We start from the raw sequence: 17420 nt of genomic DNA on the forward strand, positions 1-17420 counted from the left end.
CTTTCAGGACAGGGGGAGTGGGGAGGATCCTTACCATTTTTCAGTAAGATACCAGGACAGTAATTATTATACCCCTTCAAGTGAAGGAAACCGAACCTTAAAGAGGTTAAGGGATTTATCTGAGCCCCCACTCACCCCCTCCCCACTCCGCAGCATCAGATGAAAAAGCCAGGAGGGAAATCCCTGTTCTTCCCACTGAAACGATAACTGAGGCTCGTGCTTCACAAAGGCAGCATGTCCTGAGATGTGCACTTTTCGCAACTGTCCCCATGAGGAAGCATGACTACATTATCCCGTTCTAGATTAGCAAGTTATGAGTTCACGGGGTTTTGTTCCATTTCCTATAAACTGCAGCATAACTCAGAGGACCTTTGAAATGAGGGGGGGGAAATAGTTTTTGTTTTGGGAACAGGGGGAGAACTAGCCATAAACTTCTCTGACAATATTTTTAATTTTTTCACTAATACAGTCTTTGATGATACGAAAAATGGAACAGTGGATTTAAAGCATGACACGGTCCATTAGATGGGTCTTGAACTTGTTTTTAAAACTCCAGATAATACAGCTTTGCTGTTTTTGTCTTTTCAAAATGTCAAAATGTAGCTAGGATTAATGGTTCTCTAAATCAATAGGATATCATGTTTGTAAATGGTTTACGGTTCCACCGGACGTAAAATGTTGAGCTCAAGTACTATCATCACTGCTGAGCCTTCAGTGAAATCTACTGACATTTCGACTGGCACCCAGCGCAGAAATGGAGGCAGCACAGAGTGGACATCTCCGGAGGCCTGGCGTGATGCAGCGCCCAGGTTCAAATCCTAGGGGTACAGGCAAGGGAACCAAAAGGGAGGCGAGGCCCATTGCCCCTGGGCTGATCACAGAAGAGTGACACTGGAGCAGGGGGGTCCTACCCAAAGTTAGGGGGTCAACAATGGTCCCTTCCAAAGCCATGAATGGATGGGAGGACTCTAGGCCAGATGCAGCATTGTCAGGAGAAATTTCATAAGACACAAGAAAACCAGCTGTATCCCTGTCGTTCTAACACGAACCCTATCACTACTGGCAAATGTCCTTCCCCGTGGCTGCCTGTTTGCATGTTATGGCTCAGCCACGTAACTACAGTTTTGTTATTTTCACCGAACACTATCTATCTTTTTGCCTGGAAAACTATCTTTGAGAACAACTGAGTGATATTCAATGGTGTTGACTTGATAAAACACACTCTCTTCCCCAATGTTGGATATTTGGGCTCTTACCAGTTTTTTAGGCAGATGAGATTTTGCAAAGGAGACCAGAAGCCAAGGTCACTTCACTTTACAACTGTTTCAGGTGAGATAAATGGTTTTCTCTGACCTTGTGAAAAGTTGCACAGAGCTTCCAAATACCTGGTGTATATGCACTAAGACGACCCCTGAACACACATATCTTCGGTTACCTCTCTGTCCCATGAAGCACATGTGTGCAGTCTATGGACAAGCAAAAGGGTTACTCACGTCACATTTCTCATTTCAACAAACACAGTCTATGCTTTCACACCACCTGTGTACATTAATAAAACTTCAAAAGTTGGCAATGAATGCAAATAAGTTATTTTTCAAAGAAAATGAAACTTTTTGAGATAGTTCACAGTGACCGAGCACTAAAACATATTATAGCCAATTGCTTAATACTGAACCGTCAAACGGCATTAAACACCATCCGAATGATCATTACCCTGCTGGGATGGCACCAAATTCTGCTGTCTCTAAGGGAGCTCTTTACATAGGAAAGACCAAGCACTAAATTCTTCCCTCTCTCTTCTTTCTAGTGTGGAGCTAGATTTTAAGCAGCAAGAAGACAAACTCCAGCCAGTTCTGAGGAAACTCCATCCTTTCGAGGAAACTCAGGTCGCACACTCGCCTTACTCTCAGGAGACTTACTCAACTCCCAAGCAAAAACCCAAAACTGAATCTAAAAAGCACGGACGATGGAAACTCTGGTTCCTTTAAAACTCATGGTGTTTGGAGTCCAAAGGCCGTCTTTAAAACCCACTGGAGTTCAAAGTAAATCCTTTCCCAAAACGAATAGGACGGAGTGAACGGTGGCTGACTCGGACCCCACCTGTTCTCACCCTGCTTACCAAAAAGGCCTTTGTAACAGATCAACTCACAGAAGCGAAGTAGTACATGTCACACCTTGCCTGCTGTTCCTTGCAGTTCGTGGATGTGGGATGTAAAACCGGAAACGAAACTTAACATAGTCAAAGATGATAAGTAAACATTCTATGCCCGCACCCCAGATCAGCAAGGATTACATTATCAACCTGCAGAACGGCAGGCTGTCACTCTGTAACACAGCTAAAACTCATAATTATTTTCAAGCCTTTATTTTTTTTTTAATACTGAGAAGAAAAAGTAGCCCTTACATTTGCAAAGGACTTCATTTTTATGTTTAATTTTGCAAATAAGCGGGGGGCGAGTGCCATTTTCAGCACATCCAATTCCGGAGAAAGCACAATTTTTTTCAAGTGGTCGGAGACCATGAATAATCTCTAAAATGTGACTATATGTATATTTGCCTCATGTGCTGTAGCGCTAAGCCAAGTGACATCTCAGCGTCACGCTGACACCTCAAATTCAGCGTTTGTTTCAACTCCAGACCGGTGACGTGCTTACTGCTCACCCTGCAGATGCCCGGCAGCCAGGGGTCCCCCAAAGTCAGGACATGCCTTTAATCACTGCAAGCCGACAGGGTCAGAGCTATCGGACACTAAGCTTTCGCAGATCTCATTTTTAATCTTTTGGTACCCAAAGGCCAAATGATAAATCCTGGCAAGAATTTGAAAACACACGTAGAGAGATACACAGCAGATAATACAGTCACCAATAAATCACAGGCGTTCTCTGCCACCGGAAAGTGTTTCTGTGGATCAATCTCTGAGACACTGTTCGTCACGAAAGCGCAGCCAGACATTTTATACGATTCGTTACGCTTTGTAACAACTGTAGAAGATCTGACCATCTCAAAGAGAAACCGCGTGCTTAGTTTAGCTGCTACCAACAAACCAACTAACGTCACCTACATTTAACCTATTAGTGAGTTGTACTAAATGACATACCTAGGGGAAAGCTGTGAATCAAATGTTTTTAGGTCTTTTTTAAATAAATCGTGACACTTCGAGTTCTCTTTTGATTACACATTGCAATATAAATCTTAGTTCCTTTATTTTTTCACTCATTCCTTTGCACCTTTGCAAGTATCTTTTTATAGAAATCAAAAGCCCCTAGTCTATTAAGGACTCTTGTCTATGAAGTTTTGGCTTTTCACAGTAGGACGTAGGGATCTTCTTTTGACTTTTTTTGGTTCAACTTTAATTTTGAGTCGTTTGTGAATGTACAATGAAACCGAGTCTTCTGGTCTCTGTCCAACCGTTTCTTATCTAATCTCGTGCTCACACGCACACCTCACTGACCAGATGCCAATAAGGTGGTCGGCCTTAGTGAAAGGATCTACCTGCGTTTCTCAGATTGGAGCTATTTCTTGCCACGCATTTTCCTCCTGACTCAATAGCAAATCTATTTTCGTTCTAAGTGTTTTGATTCTAGAAAGACCTTAGTGGACTTGAAAAAAAAGTGACAGGAGTATCTCATGTAAGCATTCTTTGGGGATTACTCAAGCTATATCACAGATGTGTGCTTTAATTAAAAGAAAAACACGCATCTTTTGTGGACATGATACATGAGGATCCAAATCCTTGGATATCAGTTAACAGAATTGAGAAATATTTTTGTGCAAGAGGAAGGCTAAGTTGATCCTGTACCATGAAGGAAGTGCAATTGTTTCATGTAGAGATAAAGTTTAAAAAAATGTGTTTCATGTATTTTCTACTCTTTTTAACTAAAGTTATAAAAAATGTTTGCAACAAGCTATCTCTCCTTGTGTTTTCAAAATCCCGACTATCTCAGTGAATTGAAATAAGGGTGTTAGCAGCTCTCTGCTTAGTACCATAATTCCGTCTAAACAAGAGGACATCTAGTAAACAAAGTAACATCACTGTTTGAAAGCAGTCTAGACAAAAAAAAAAGTTAATATTTTCAGGATCAAAAAGGAAACTGAAGATAAATTCCTATTTAAAAATGAAACTGTCTTCAGAATAGAAAAAAAAATATTTTCAAACTCATTTCACAGTTTAACTGCAATGTGTCCTAACAGATGATGACTCTTCTCTTAGAAAGATTTAAGTAAAATCTTTGATACAAAACCAAGGTAAAAAGTACCGTGTTCCCTCATATGTAGATGTACACATGGCATTACGTATAGAGATTAAATTATTATACTTGTCACTAAGTTCTTTATTAATTTTTAAATAAAAAAAAAATCAAAGGTCATGTTTTGTGTGGCTATTAATCTTATTTCATGGTTTCAATAATTTGGTAAAAAATAAGTAATCTGAGGAAATAATAATAAAGGAAAGATGTTCAGGCTGAAGAGAACTCCATTGGGTCTTTGGGAGAGGAGAAGGGCCGTGGGCACTGCCTACTGGCCTGGTCTGGCTGGGGAGGGGGCAGGGCTGAAATCCAGCTCAGACTCAGTTGACCAGACCACGCACCCTGGCATGGGCTTCAGCTGCCAGCAGAACAGGATGGCTTTTAAGGGCGAAGGGCACAGTACACAGCAGGATCTGGCTGAGGTCTAATTTTTGTTTTTATTTTTATTTTTTTTGCGGCACGCGGGCCTCTCACTGTTGTGGCCTCTCCCGTTGCGGAGCACAGGCTCCGGACGCGCAGGCTCAGCGGCCACGGCTCACGGGCCCAGCCGCTCCGCGGCATGTGGGATCCTCCCGGACTGCGGCACGCCCTGCATCGGCAGGCGGACTCTCAACCACTGCGCCACCAGGGAAGCCCAGGTCTAATTTTTAAAGAACTTCCGGGGGACAACTGAACTCATCAGTGTTTCCAGGGCAAACCCTGCCATGCCCCCCTGGAGACAGATTCTCTCTAGATCATCCATCAGGCAGGTCCGCAGCCCCAGGGGGTCGGCCACCTCCTTCCTTTCTTCTTCCCTCCCCGGGGTAGGGGACCAGTGCCCCAGTGGGACTGAGCACTGGGGTGCTCAGTCTGGGTCTCCCACAGAGACCAGCGCAAACCAACCTCCTCTCCCAAGGGAGAGGGCCCCCTGGAAACTCAGGAGAGGACAGGTCACCACCCCCTTTCCTGAGCTCTGCAATAGCAGAGTCCACTTGCAAGGTGCGGGAGCAAGGATTCGGCTGAGATGGAAGGCTCCCACTGCCTCACAAGTTCCTCTGGGGCAAGAAGTGGGTGAGTGCAGCTCAAGTATAGGATAGAGAGGAAGACCCAATGCCCGGAGCACTGGGGGAAAAAACTCCAAGTCACATTCTACAATTATCTGTGAGCCGAATACTGGTGCGGCCTCAGGGGTCCTCTCTTATCGATAACTAGATCCAACAAAGGACATGCTGCCACACAGGTGCCCACCAGTCATTCTGAAAGTGTGCGACTAGCCTCCAAGGAGAGGTCCCAGGCCTCTGCATCTGGTCCTTCCATCTCAGACTCTCCCCCAAAGCAGAGTAAAACTGGGGAGAAAATCAAGGTGTGGGGAAACCTTGCTATCTTGGAAAGGGCACATGAAGTTGGCAGAAGTTTCCCACATCCTATGAGGTTGCCAAGGTGTCCGCTGCCATGGAGACCTGAGGTGTGGCAGAAATGGCATCATCATTCATGGACCCACACCAGGCCGACTCCAATCTCAAACCGCAACAACGAGCACGCCTTGCAAAGCCATTCTCCTTAGGGTGCCGTCATACGCAAGGCAGATACACAATCCTCAATTCCAACTCAGAAGACACACCATTAAATTCAAGCGCTTGCTTTGTGCTTCTTATCGAAGAGAGCAAGGATGAAATACAAGAAACGGGCCGTGAACGCCTCCATTCCACCCTGTCTGTGAGGGCACAACACGTTTACAAAGCCCACCACAGCTGGAATGATTCTTTGGGAGCATTTTTATCAGCGAATAAAATTTGACGTGACTAGTAAGGAAGACAAGAGTCACTGGGGCAGTGTCACCTAAAGATAACAGCAGCTGACTCGACATTGATGTATCTCCTTTTATTTAGAAAAGCTCTACCAGTGGCACATTTGGCATGGGGTAAGTGCGCAACCAACTTATTTACAGGAAGAGAAGAACTACATGATTCAGAAACAATGTTCTGATTTGTGAACTAGGGATAACTCGTCGTGCTACAATGCACAGCATACGCTTTGGCAGATGAGAAGGTCATATGCAAGCAGCATAATGCCTTTTAAGGAGCTCAATAATTAAGTTAAGATACGGCTTGGGATGAACATGCAGGAACTGCACAGCGTGTTTTACCCAGGTAATGATATGGTTTTCATTTCCTCTGCAGTAAATCCACAGTCAGTAACCAACCTTGAAAAAATACTACGGCCACAGACACACGTGAAAGGCAGGAGAAACTGCTATACCGATACGATACGGAAATGAATTTATAAAGTCATCACAACTCACACGTGTACCTGTGATAGGATGATTTTCTGGAAGACAGATGTTTCCTAAGTAGGTTTATTAACAAACATACAAGTTAGAGACACTCTTTGCAACACTCATAGAGAAAAACCAGATACTGTCCACTTGAAACTTTTATAATGCATTGCTTTCTTTTGCAAGGCAAGATTAAGAATAGCATTTTGTTAAAAGCACATTCATACATAAAGTCCATTGGAATAAATATCGCAAAACAAATGTTCGTGCATGGGGAAATAACATCTTTGTGTAAATATTTGGTGATGAGTCTTGGTAAAAGGGAGTCTTTTACAGTATCTTTTAAATGAAGAAGTATGTCAAGTCATTATAAATCACGCAGGCTCAAAGAAATCAGTGGACTTTTCACTAGCAGCATCTCTTCCCCACCAATAGTGCCACTGTCACGATGAAACACACCGCACCCATCTACGTCCCCTACAGCTGGTGTTCGGAGTAGAAACAAAAGAACTTCCATCACTTGAGTCTAGGGAATCAGGAGGTCTGGTGGTCACAAGAACAAGTGGAGAATGCAGGAAGAATGTTTCCCTTTCCTAAGCCTACTTCTGTGGATTTTCCAAGGGAACCTTTCTTTTGAAGAAGGCCACATTTTCATTTTCGTGAATTAGTAATTTTCAGTCTTCTGGTGTGTATCCAGGCCATAGAATAACCTTTAAAAGTCCTTCTCACTCAATTACATTTTTAAAGGACCCATTAACAGAATGTAAATCTTATTATTTGAAAGAGGCAGCAGAGGCTAATATCACAAGAGAAGGAAGGGTCACGCGTACTACTCATCCTGTCTGCTCTCAACCCAGCTTTGTTACAGCACTTACTCCAGCAAAGACACAGGCATGTGTGTGTTGGTTGGCGGGGGGGGGGGGGGGTCAAGGGAGGGGGAAACCATGTCACCTGCCCACCAGACAAGAGCACCTAAGCCACCATGGCCCCCTGCTCAGAACCATACACAATGACCAAGAAGGTGCCCAACGCTGATGGCCTAGAAATCTTTTCAAAGAGGAAGAGAAAAATAAAATCTTAAATCAGACAATGTAAAGCTCAGCACCCCACTCAATTATTCTATAGCATTAGATGATCCTGGAATAAAGATAAAATGGCATCTTAATTCTGTGGCAGGGTTACTGCAAGCCTTCGGTGTTAGGGCCTGCTGTAGGCAACCACGCAATCTACAGTCCTACACTTGCCAAATGGAGTTTTATTTGTTAAAAAAACTATAATACTTAGGATCATGGCATATTTTTATCCTCTGCCTGAGATGCACTCCAATAGCCCATTTCAAATATAAAGTTGAAAGGTATAAAATGAACTAAAACAAATGATATATAACCAACTGCATGGTGTTTACAAGGTACCATAGATACAGTTAAAAGAAGACGCTTATACAGTACATCACAGCTTAGCCAATGGCGTGTGAAGCTCCCCACTTCTCAATTCCATATATAAACACATGGGGAAACTGTCAGGCCACAACTCATCCCCAACGAATAACTTGTTTTGATGGAAAGAGACGTCACGCTTCTACTACTGTTGACAATATCATGAAATAAATCATTAAGTGAAGCACAGCTATTCAGAACCTTTTTAATCACTTAAATTGTTAAAGTCCATTTTCAGCGATTCTTTAGAACTTGTGAGCTGATTCACAGTTATACCATTTCCATTCCACTGATGCAAAAAAGAGGAGCAAACACATAAGGGCTGGGATCTCTGTGGTGTAACGGGATGTTACAGCTGAGCCCAAACAGGCCTATAACGATTTTCTGCTCTCTTTCCACTCTAGAAGGGCCACTGATTACGTTTTTTGGCCACCTTGTCAGGGATATTTTCTTCCCCAGATCTTCCTCTCGTCTAAATTCACTGAGCTACAACAGTGACGTTAAGAAGCTAATGCATAAATCTGCATGGGAGCCCATGTGGACAGCAAGGCTGAGCTCAGCAGGGCAACGTTTCAGTCTCACTGCTCTGTGGACGCCACAGAGGGGACTCGTGGTTCCTTGACGACTGAAAGAGTCTCTGAACATCTCCAGTGTGAAATGGAGAATGTCCTTCCTGGAAACATCTTAATGCTGTCATCATTCATTAAATAATTATAGTTATATTCAGTTGTTTTCTTTGTTTGTTTTGTTTTGAGATTCCTTCCCTGACGGCCTAGTTCATTTTAGGAAGGAATTTCTGGCCTCCTTGTATACACATTAGAGATGCTGGCACTGGGAGGAGTTAGCTTAGGACCGAAATCCTGTTCCTGCTTCTGGAGACTTCTGCTGGAGAAGGACAGGGCGGTGGGGGGATGCGCCTGGATGCAGGCAGCTTGCTCTAGTGCCCCGTGGCCCCTGACGGTGCCCTGGACCCCGTCACCTATGCGGTAGGAGCAGGGCCACAGCTAGGTAAGACTGAGCCTGGGTCCTCACTTCATGCCCCGTTGGTAAAGGTGCAAGGGCTCTTCCCAGGCACCCCTAAGGGTTCCTTAGGACACATGGCTTCCTCCAAGCCCTTCAGGAAAGGGGCAACCGATCCGTGGTCTGGCCCGTCTTCCTCCAGGACATCCTGACATTTGGTCCACGAAAACGACTGAAGGTGGCAAAGGGCAAAAGGCGCTTATTTCCCTGGGCGGCTGCCGCACTAACTACGATGCCGAACCAGGAGGAATTCCGAGCCCTCCTCTGGGCCTCCTGGACCAGCACTGAGATCAGCACCGTGAGTCTCAGTCTCACAGAAGACACCAAGGAAAGCCAGCTCTGGCGCCAGCCCGGGCTCCCCACAAGCGCCGCCACGCTAGCTGTGGGTCTGGGACCGTTTCCCATCTCTCTGCAAGGCATTTCTGCAGCGGCCTATGCACGATGAAGCGGAGGGTTAAGTGAGGACCCTCCGTTCATTACACAGAGCCCAGCACGTCCACAAGCGCTCGGTGAGAGCAGCTATTACTTGCGCCGCTATTATCACTATGTCTGAGATGTGAGAAATTTCCCAAAGGCATCCAGGACCACGTGGTCTGAGAGAAGTCACCACGCTCCATTCTAGATCCTCTGACTGAGCTGCGAGCACATCTTACAATCTGGCCCCAGGCTAAGGTCCCATCCAAACTGTTATGGGCTTCCTCCCCGCCCTCCTCTCCCCAGTTCAACTGCTGGCCAGTGTGGGCTTATAACCCAAGTGAACACACCGCTAACCAGAGACAGAAACATCTCACCAGTTCACTGGCCTCCACGTCGGCCATGTTCTCCATCTGCCCATCGTGAGTGCCCAACACGTTCACTGTGACTCCGTGACAGCCAGAACGTCACCTCAGCCCCGCTGCTCCAGCCTGTTCCAACAGGGGCTTAGCAGAAGGACACCAAACTTGGTTCAACTTGAAGGCACATTCATTCTTTCTACTTAAAGCCCTCTTGAGTTCCACAACGAGAGTGTTCCAGGGGCACCCAGGGCACAACCCCAAGAAGACAGGAACACCGGACCCCGGGGGTGCCCCTGGAGTCACCCCAATTCTTCCTCCTCAGGGCTCAGTCTCCACCCACGTATACAAAAGCATTTCCAGATTACAGAAAAGAATCGTTATGATGAAGAGCAGGATTACAGAATAATGGAAAATCCACTGCAAGCAACGCCAATTTACAAGGAAATACTTTATTCCCTAATTTATACATGTTATAATCCAAACCTAAAAGAGATATACCTTAAAAAGGACACTCTGCACATAACACGTGCTAAAACCCTGAGACATAAACTAGACGATCTTACTGGATGGAAACGTACAAAGGCAGCAATTACTCTCCTGTGATTCACCCAAAACCCCAGACCGCAGCCTTTACGGTGATGCAGCCACAGAAACCGACACAAGCCCAGTGCTCCGGTCTTGCTTTGCTGCCTGACAGAGACAGATGGGTCACTGTACTTGATCCGTTCCCAGGCTACGCAGACAGAACTAAAATCACCCAAGGAAGACCAATGTGTCTAGTCTGACTGCCAGCGAAGACTCCAACTGGATTTTCTGTTCTGTGATTAGGAAAGCTATTTTTTTGAAATGCGAACCACCAAACTCAGTTACACGGTAACATGTACTAGAAATGAAAGAAATTAAATGGGACCTACGAATGCATCTTTTGCCCACGAAACCATATTTAAGAATAATGATGGGGAGGAGGAGAGTGGCAGACTCTGGAAAAAATCACCATAATATGAAAATGCTGCGGTATTGCTTTAGCAATGAGCTTGCTAAATTATCGTTAAAACTCTGAGAAAAAGAACAGATACCATTCCTTGTCTCGACAATCTGAACAGGACAGACATCTACAATACTTTAGAGTAGACACAAAACAGCGAAGTCAGAGGGCCTCAGTTCCTTTTTAAGGCCCTTCATAAAATTTTATTAATGGCATCTTAAATGTAAATACATAGAAAGAAACTGCCAGAAGAATGAGGACTTAGAAGAACATATGCATCCTTTGCTAGAAGTAAGCATGAGAAAACCAGAACCAAATGCTGGTTTGTTACTCTTCAACTTTGACACTGACTTATGGGATCGTGGCAATGAGTACCTTTAACCTACTAGACTGTAAATAAATGCATCCCCACTGCTTGCTGTATCGCGGTACAACATGGTTACTTTCAAAAGGCAGGTGGGAAAGAACCACATGGATTTTCGGGCTTGAGAATGAATGACTTTCCCGGGAAAGATGCTGTCAGGCACAATGAAACCCACAAGCGTGTCACCGAGCACTTACGATGAGTTCGGAATCCCGTCCCATGGAAATGACGGTTCGGTTCACTGTCCGGAGAAGCTTCTCCATGATAATCTGGACATGCCTCTGAGTTGGTCCCTGCAGGAGGACACACCAGTGTAAATATACCACCACCTAAGACAGTCATTAACATGCCCGTCCCGCGGCTGTCACTGAATCCATTTATCCTGTAAAGAGTAAATCAATTACAACCCTTAACGAGATGAAAAATGGCCCTTGTCACAGGCAAAAGCCTTCACAAAGAAAACTCAAGGCATTTTATTAATTATAGTCCTTTAATGATAATGTGTTATATAATCATAGTAATTTAATTGAAGCAAACCTTAAAAATAAAAGCAACTCTGTTTAAACAATATAATGTTTATGATCCCTGATTAGCTCACCAGTGAGTTTTCTAAAGACACTTGGCCACTTGTAAATGGAAGGCTGACAGGTAACAACCATAGATGGCGCTGCATGTCAGGTCCCAATAATGTGGGAACAATCACATGGAATCGAATGTTTAAATATCGTTTTAGCACACTACTTAAAATTCAGAGTGCCGGAGAACCTTCTATCGGTAAGAATTTGCTCCTTTATTTTGTGTGTGATGGGACTGCCGATTCTTCTTCATGAACTTTGAACGTGTTTAAATGGGCTTTCTAGATGCTTCCGCACAGGCCAGGCAGGCACTACCTCCTCTGTGAGGCTTGGCCACACAACCTCTTTACTCCTAACCTTTCATCTGATAAGAAAAGGAAAAGGCCTGGCATGGGACCCCTGGAGGCTGGCCTTTGGGTTAAGGCTTCCAACACCTTTCAAAGGCAAAGCCCGGGAAGAGCGGATGCAGCCACCATCCCAATGAATTACTTCACCTTATCTCCTTCAAGGGCAACACCCAGGCTCTGAGAGAATGAGCAGGTGCAGCAAGGAAGTGGGCAGGACAGGTGCGTGCATGCGCGTGCACGCGCACGTGTGTGTGTGTGTGTGTGTGTGTGTGTGTGTGTGTGGACTGGGGAGGTGGCAGGAGGTCACGTGGGGAAGAGCTAAGAGCAAGTCCTGCCGACTTAAAATCCTGGCCCATCTGGCCACTGCTAGAGGCAGACACACTGCTAGAGGCAGAGACAGACATGGCCCTGTACACCTGTCCAGACACACCTGGAGAACCAATGTCTTTACATGTGTGTGCACACGTGTGCCCAAATGAATGTGCTGGGTACAATGGGGTCGCGGAAGCATAGGGTCAGATGTTTCCATATGTGCTTGCACCAGCTTTTGATTAAGACAGAAGGTCAGTGGAATAAGCATACAATTGAGAAATGCAAAAGGAAATACCATTTTAAAAAGAAACAGCCAAGAAAACACAGGAAAAAATTTCCTGTGGGGGGCGGAACCCAGGAAAAGGGGCAGAGAACTGCTCTTCTCAAAACTCTCCGACGCACTTAAAACAACCAACAACTACTATGTGCATGTATAAAAAATAATATTATCTATTTATTAAATATAAAATAATAATTGAAAGAAAGTAGGCAATTAGCCTCCTGTTGTTTATTTCTAATTTTTAATATCAAAGCCTTTGACCTTAAATATCAAATCTAAGTCTTGGGAGTCACTTAGCTGAGAAGTCATAGGAAACAAACATAAAACAGTATCTTCAGTGCTGAAAAGCACACGTGGTAATATAATCATCATGCTTTACACATAAATAGAAAATAATTTGAGGATGCAACTCTAGAGAGAGAAAAAGAAAGGATAACCCTTCAAATTCAGGCCATACTTTTTTTTTTTTTTTGCTGTACGCGGGCCTCTCACTGCTGTGGCCTCCCCCGTCGCGGAGCACAGGCTCCGGAAGCGCAGGCTCAGCGGCCACGGCTCACGGGCCCAGCCGCTCCACGGCACGGGGGATCCTCCCATACCGGGGCACGAACCCGTGTCCCCTGCATCGGCAGGCGGACTCCCAACCACTGCGCCACCAGGGAAGCCCCCAGCCATACTTTTTTAACTGAATCAAATATGACTTGGTCCTGGGAGGCTGGGGCCCCTGGGGATCGCAGGCCCACACTTGCTGCAGGGTCCACAGAGGTAGCCCCGCCATTACTCACCACGTCCTTCCTGTACAGAACCTCCAGGATGTTGCTGAGCAGCTGGCAGCAGGCCTCCAGATCTTCCTGTCTCTCCAGATGGTACTTGAGCTGATCCGTCATCATGGGAAGCAGGATCTCTCTGCAGTCTGCAGGGGACACCGGGTTGCCAGTCAGCAGGAGACCCACCAAGATGCAACTCTGCTTGCTAGAAGCTTGTTTTCCTAGCTTGTGACACTGCATGTTACACTTACATTGCAATGTGAAACTGACATCTGGAGGGGGTCAGACTACTTGACTGGGAGGAAATCACTTGTTTTCTTATAAAATAATTCACTCACGTGTGCACGCATATGTGTATGTGTCACCATGTAAATATACAACGATAGTTCACAAACAAACATATAAATACATATTCACATATATCCAACAGTATGTACATAGACACAAATGCAAACAAGCATGCTGGGGTTTTAACTAATTTTCTGTGCTGAACTGTAAATTTACTGATTTGCAACTTTAGAAGAAATACTTGTTACAACAAAAATGATTTGAATTGCAGCTCTTCTTATTAATTCCTAGGAAGACCAGAGCATGGTTCCTTCCTGCTCCCATATACCTCCCGAAGTTTCCTGAGCTTGGCCGGTTCATAGCTTACTAAATTCCCCACTTAATGTTTACCCACTCAGGGACAACTTTCTGCTGGGCTCACATCTGCAGAGGGACAGTCTGCAGGGGGCTGAGAGCTCAGGCTCTGAAGTGAGGTTGTCTGGGTTTAAATTCCGTTGGCTTCCTTGCAAGGTTATCTCGGGCAGAGCTAGTTACCTCTCTGAGCCTCGGTTTCCTCATTGCTAACATGGGCACAGTGGCACTAGCTACTCACAGGTTGGAGGTACAATGTACTCCTGCAAGGTGAGGCAAGAAGGCCTGGGCCTGGCACAGGTGAGATGCTCAGGACAGGGTACTTGCTCTTATGATGTGATACAGATACTGGTGAAGAGCCCCAGCCCCTCTTTGGTCTCCCAGACCCCTGGGCTAATGAGGGAGGGGGCGGTGGGGAGCAGGTATTGACCTTGGAGGTGAAAGTTAGGGAGGTAATACATTCACCTGCCGGGAAGAGAAATCAGAATTTCCCACAAAGTGAGGGGGGGGGGCATCCAGGAAAAGGAACCCTAGTCACCAAGTCAAGTAGACAGGAGCAGATGACATATTCACAGAGCCACACGCACAGTTCAGGAGGGTGGGGAGAGGAGAAGCAGAATAAAAGACCAGACGGGCAGCTGGATTTCATCCTGAACATGATGGATGAGACAGAAAGAGGTGGAGAACTGGAAGATGCTGACAGGGAAGGGACATGATCAGATCAAAAGGCCAGAGACAGCAGCCGTGACGGCACCAGGTAGGGCAGTGGAGATGGGAGGCTCATTACTGGACAGGTTAGCTAATGCAATAGTCCAGGCAAGACACAGTAAAGGCCTGACCTCCTGCTACAGTGGCAAGTTTGAAAGAAGAGGCCTTGAACAAAAGCAAACGGGAGGCAGGCTGACCACAGTGGCAGGTGATGAAGTGGAGAGGAGGCGGGGGGGGGCTAAAGGAGAGTCAAACACAGCACCCAGCGTTTGCGTGACAAGTTCATCCAAGGCACCAGGTGATGCCATCCAAGGAGAGGAAACTGGGGACAGAAGGGTGCTTAAGGACAGAGAAAAGGACCAGGTTCTGGACACGTTGAATCTGAGTTGCTGCTGGACCTCCAAGCGGCCTCATCTAGTAGGCACATGGAGAGAGGGTTCTAGACCTTAGAGATTTCCAGCCTTACAGACTGAAGAAGCAACAGCCCTAGACCATAATAAATGCCAAGTATGTGAATAAGACCATCAAAGAGGAATGTGTAGAATGAGAAGGGAAAACTGTGAACAGCAGTCAGGATGTTGGTATTAGAACAGAAGACGGAGCGAGGAAAGATGTGGGCTGACGCAGAGATGAATGACATCACCCAAACCAAGGGAGGGCAGGTGGCCAGCGTGGCCAAATATGGTGGCAAGAACGGGTAGAAAAGCACAGCCCTGGGATGTGACAATAAAAAGCACACCGAGGAGAATTCCCTGGCGGTCCAGTGGTTAAGAGTTCACGCTGCCAATGCAGGGGCGCAGGTTCAATCTCTGGTCAGGGAACTAACTATTCCACGTGCCGCGCAGTGCAGCCCACAGATCGAAAAAAATAAAATTAAAGAAGAAATAAATAAAAGCAGATGGAGTCCTTCTCAAGGCAGCTTCCTGGAGTGGGATGAGAAGACGAAAATAGGAGCACAGACACGGCTCCGGAAAGCACGGCTGTGAAATAAAGGCACACTGGGGTCTAAGGATCAAAGATCACTTGGGTTTTCATTTGTTTTTTAGATAGGACAATAGAAGGAATGTTCAGAAATATCAAAGAAAAATAATGAACCAGACACAAATAAGATTCGAGATGAAATGCAATTACTAATTGTCTCTTCCTGTTGGGAAATCCTGTTAACTCCAGCACCATCCATCCCCCAACGTGAACTGTCTGCTGACAACACCAGTTCTGGATGGTGAAACCAGCCCAGCCGCTGTAGGTCCCTTTAAAATGCAGCGCACGAGAGAAAAGACAGCAGAGCTCGGGAACTTTAAATATCCTGTGCTTGTTTTTAGAATTTTACACTTTAGGACTTCCAAAGTTAATGATACCTAAAAGCAAGTTTTGCATTAATGTTTCCTGAGTTTTCTGAATATAAGGAAAAATTAAGCATGCAACATCGGAATGGTTCCTGAACGTATGCAGAGACTTGCTTAGAAGACTTTCCCAAGAAGTACACGATAAAGAAGGCATGGGGCTGGAGGCGCGAGGCAGCTCAGGGGAAGGTGCAGAAACCGCACACGCCCTTCCGCTCCTCTGCCCTCCAGGGGACCGCATGTAGGAAGCTCACGCTAAGGCTTTTTCAAGCTCCATTTTGATTTAATCCCTAGAAAAGGAACTGATAGCAACTCCATTTTTCCAGATTGAGTTTTGTCCAATGACTATATGAGTATATGCATTTACTTGTTGATGTCACCATTACAGTAACCAATACTTAGGCAGGGGTAACGCAGACATGCTGAAGTGCTGCATATCTCCGGACAGGGGCCAGCCGGGCTTGGATGACTATGTTGTCAGGGGTCGCCGAAGGTGAGGGAGTGAGAGGACAGCACAAGGAGGCGGCGCTGTCCCATGGGGACCAGGCAGTCTCTCCACATTGGTGCTCCTGGATGTCACGGGCCGTCACACGATTCCCTTATCTTCCCACCCAACCCTTCCTGTGATGCCAAGGGTGAACACAGGACCCCATGGAGAGGATCTCTCTGAATGCCACAGCCCCCTGAACTTGTGATGGAAGTGCTCCCAAGCCGAGACGGGCTGCCAGCGTGGAGGGGATGGGGGAGCCCAGGCATCAGAGAGCCGCCCAGGGACAAAGCCAGTCCAAGGGACATGCCACAGGAAAATGACCACGTGCAGTGAACCCAGCCTGAAAATGCAGTTGCCCAAAATGCTGACCCACTGCATACAAGAACTCCACAAGCATCCCAAATCCAATGTCTTTCCTACACAATCCTGACATTCGCAAGTTACATCCGCCCCAGTAGCTCTGTTGACCTTCCACACCACAGCACAACATACACAGTAGGGGCTACACTCCCAGCTCCCAGCACCCAAGGGGCAGGAGAGGTCCCCTGGCAAAGCTGGCTGCGTGCAGCCCCGCCTGTGTTCAACCTCAAGGTCCCAGGCAGGACATCTCCAGGATGAGTCCTCTTTCCCTCCTACCTGAAACACATCACCTAGTGTGACCTCAACGGGGGGTGAGCCCTCGGCCACCCCTGTCCGCGCGGTCATGCCTATCACTGCCACCACCGTTCTGGGGATAAGTCTAGTTTCCAAGACGTGTCAGTGGGAGAAGTAAGAGCCACGAAGAGCTGAGCAGGTAAAAACAGACCCTGACCACATGACCAAGGAAAACATGACAACGGAGGCTTAGCAAAGCCATGTCTGAAGCAAGCCTGGGAGGGAC

General features: G+C 46.2%; 2 protein-coding genes across 2 annotated transcripts in view; one reads left to right on the top strand and one right to left on the bottom strand.

Annotated features, from left to right (window-relative positions):
* Positions 1 to 4356, top strand: part of INSYN2A (inhibitory synaptic factor 2A) — a 60502-nt gene extending 56146 nt beyond the window's left edge. The window contains exon 4 of the mRNA XM_004315487.4: positions 1808 to 4356. Within this exon, the coding sequence (XP_004315535.3) occupies positions 1808 to 1988 (181 nt within the window). The 3' untranslated portion in view covers positions 1989 to 4356. The remainder of the gene's footprint in view (positions 1 to 1807) is intronic.
* DOCK1 (dedicator of cytokinesis 1) overlaps positions 1 to 17420 on the bottom strand; it is a 517745-nt gene that overhangs the window by 315048 nt on the left and 185277 nt on the right. Inside the window, exons 18-19 of the mRNA XM_033841901.2 lie at positions 13379 to 13506; positions 11280 to 11375 (exon numbers count right to left, since the gene is read on the bottom strand). Coding sequence (XP_033697792.1) covers positions 11280 to 11375; positions 13379 to 13506 — 224 coding nt within the window. The remainder of the gene's footprint in view (positions 1 to 11279; positions 11376 to 13378; positions 13507 to 17420) is intronic.

The sequence above is a fragment of the Tursiops truncatus genome, chromosome 16 (assembly GCF_011762595.2).
Source record: "Tursiops truncatus isolate mTurTru1 chromosome 16, mTurTru1.mat.Y, whole genome shotgun sequence".
Classification (NCBI taxonomy): Eukaryota; Metazoa; Chordata; class Mammalia; order Artiodactyla; family Delphinidae; genus Tursiops; species Tursiops truncatus.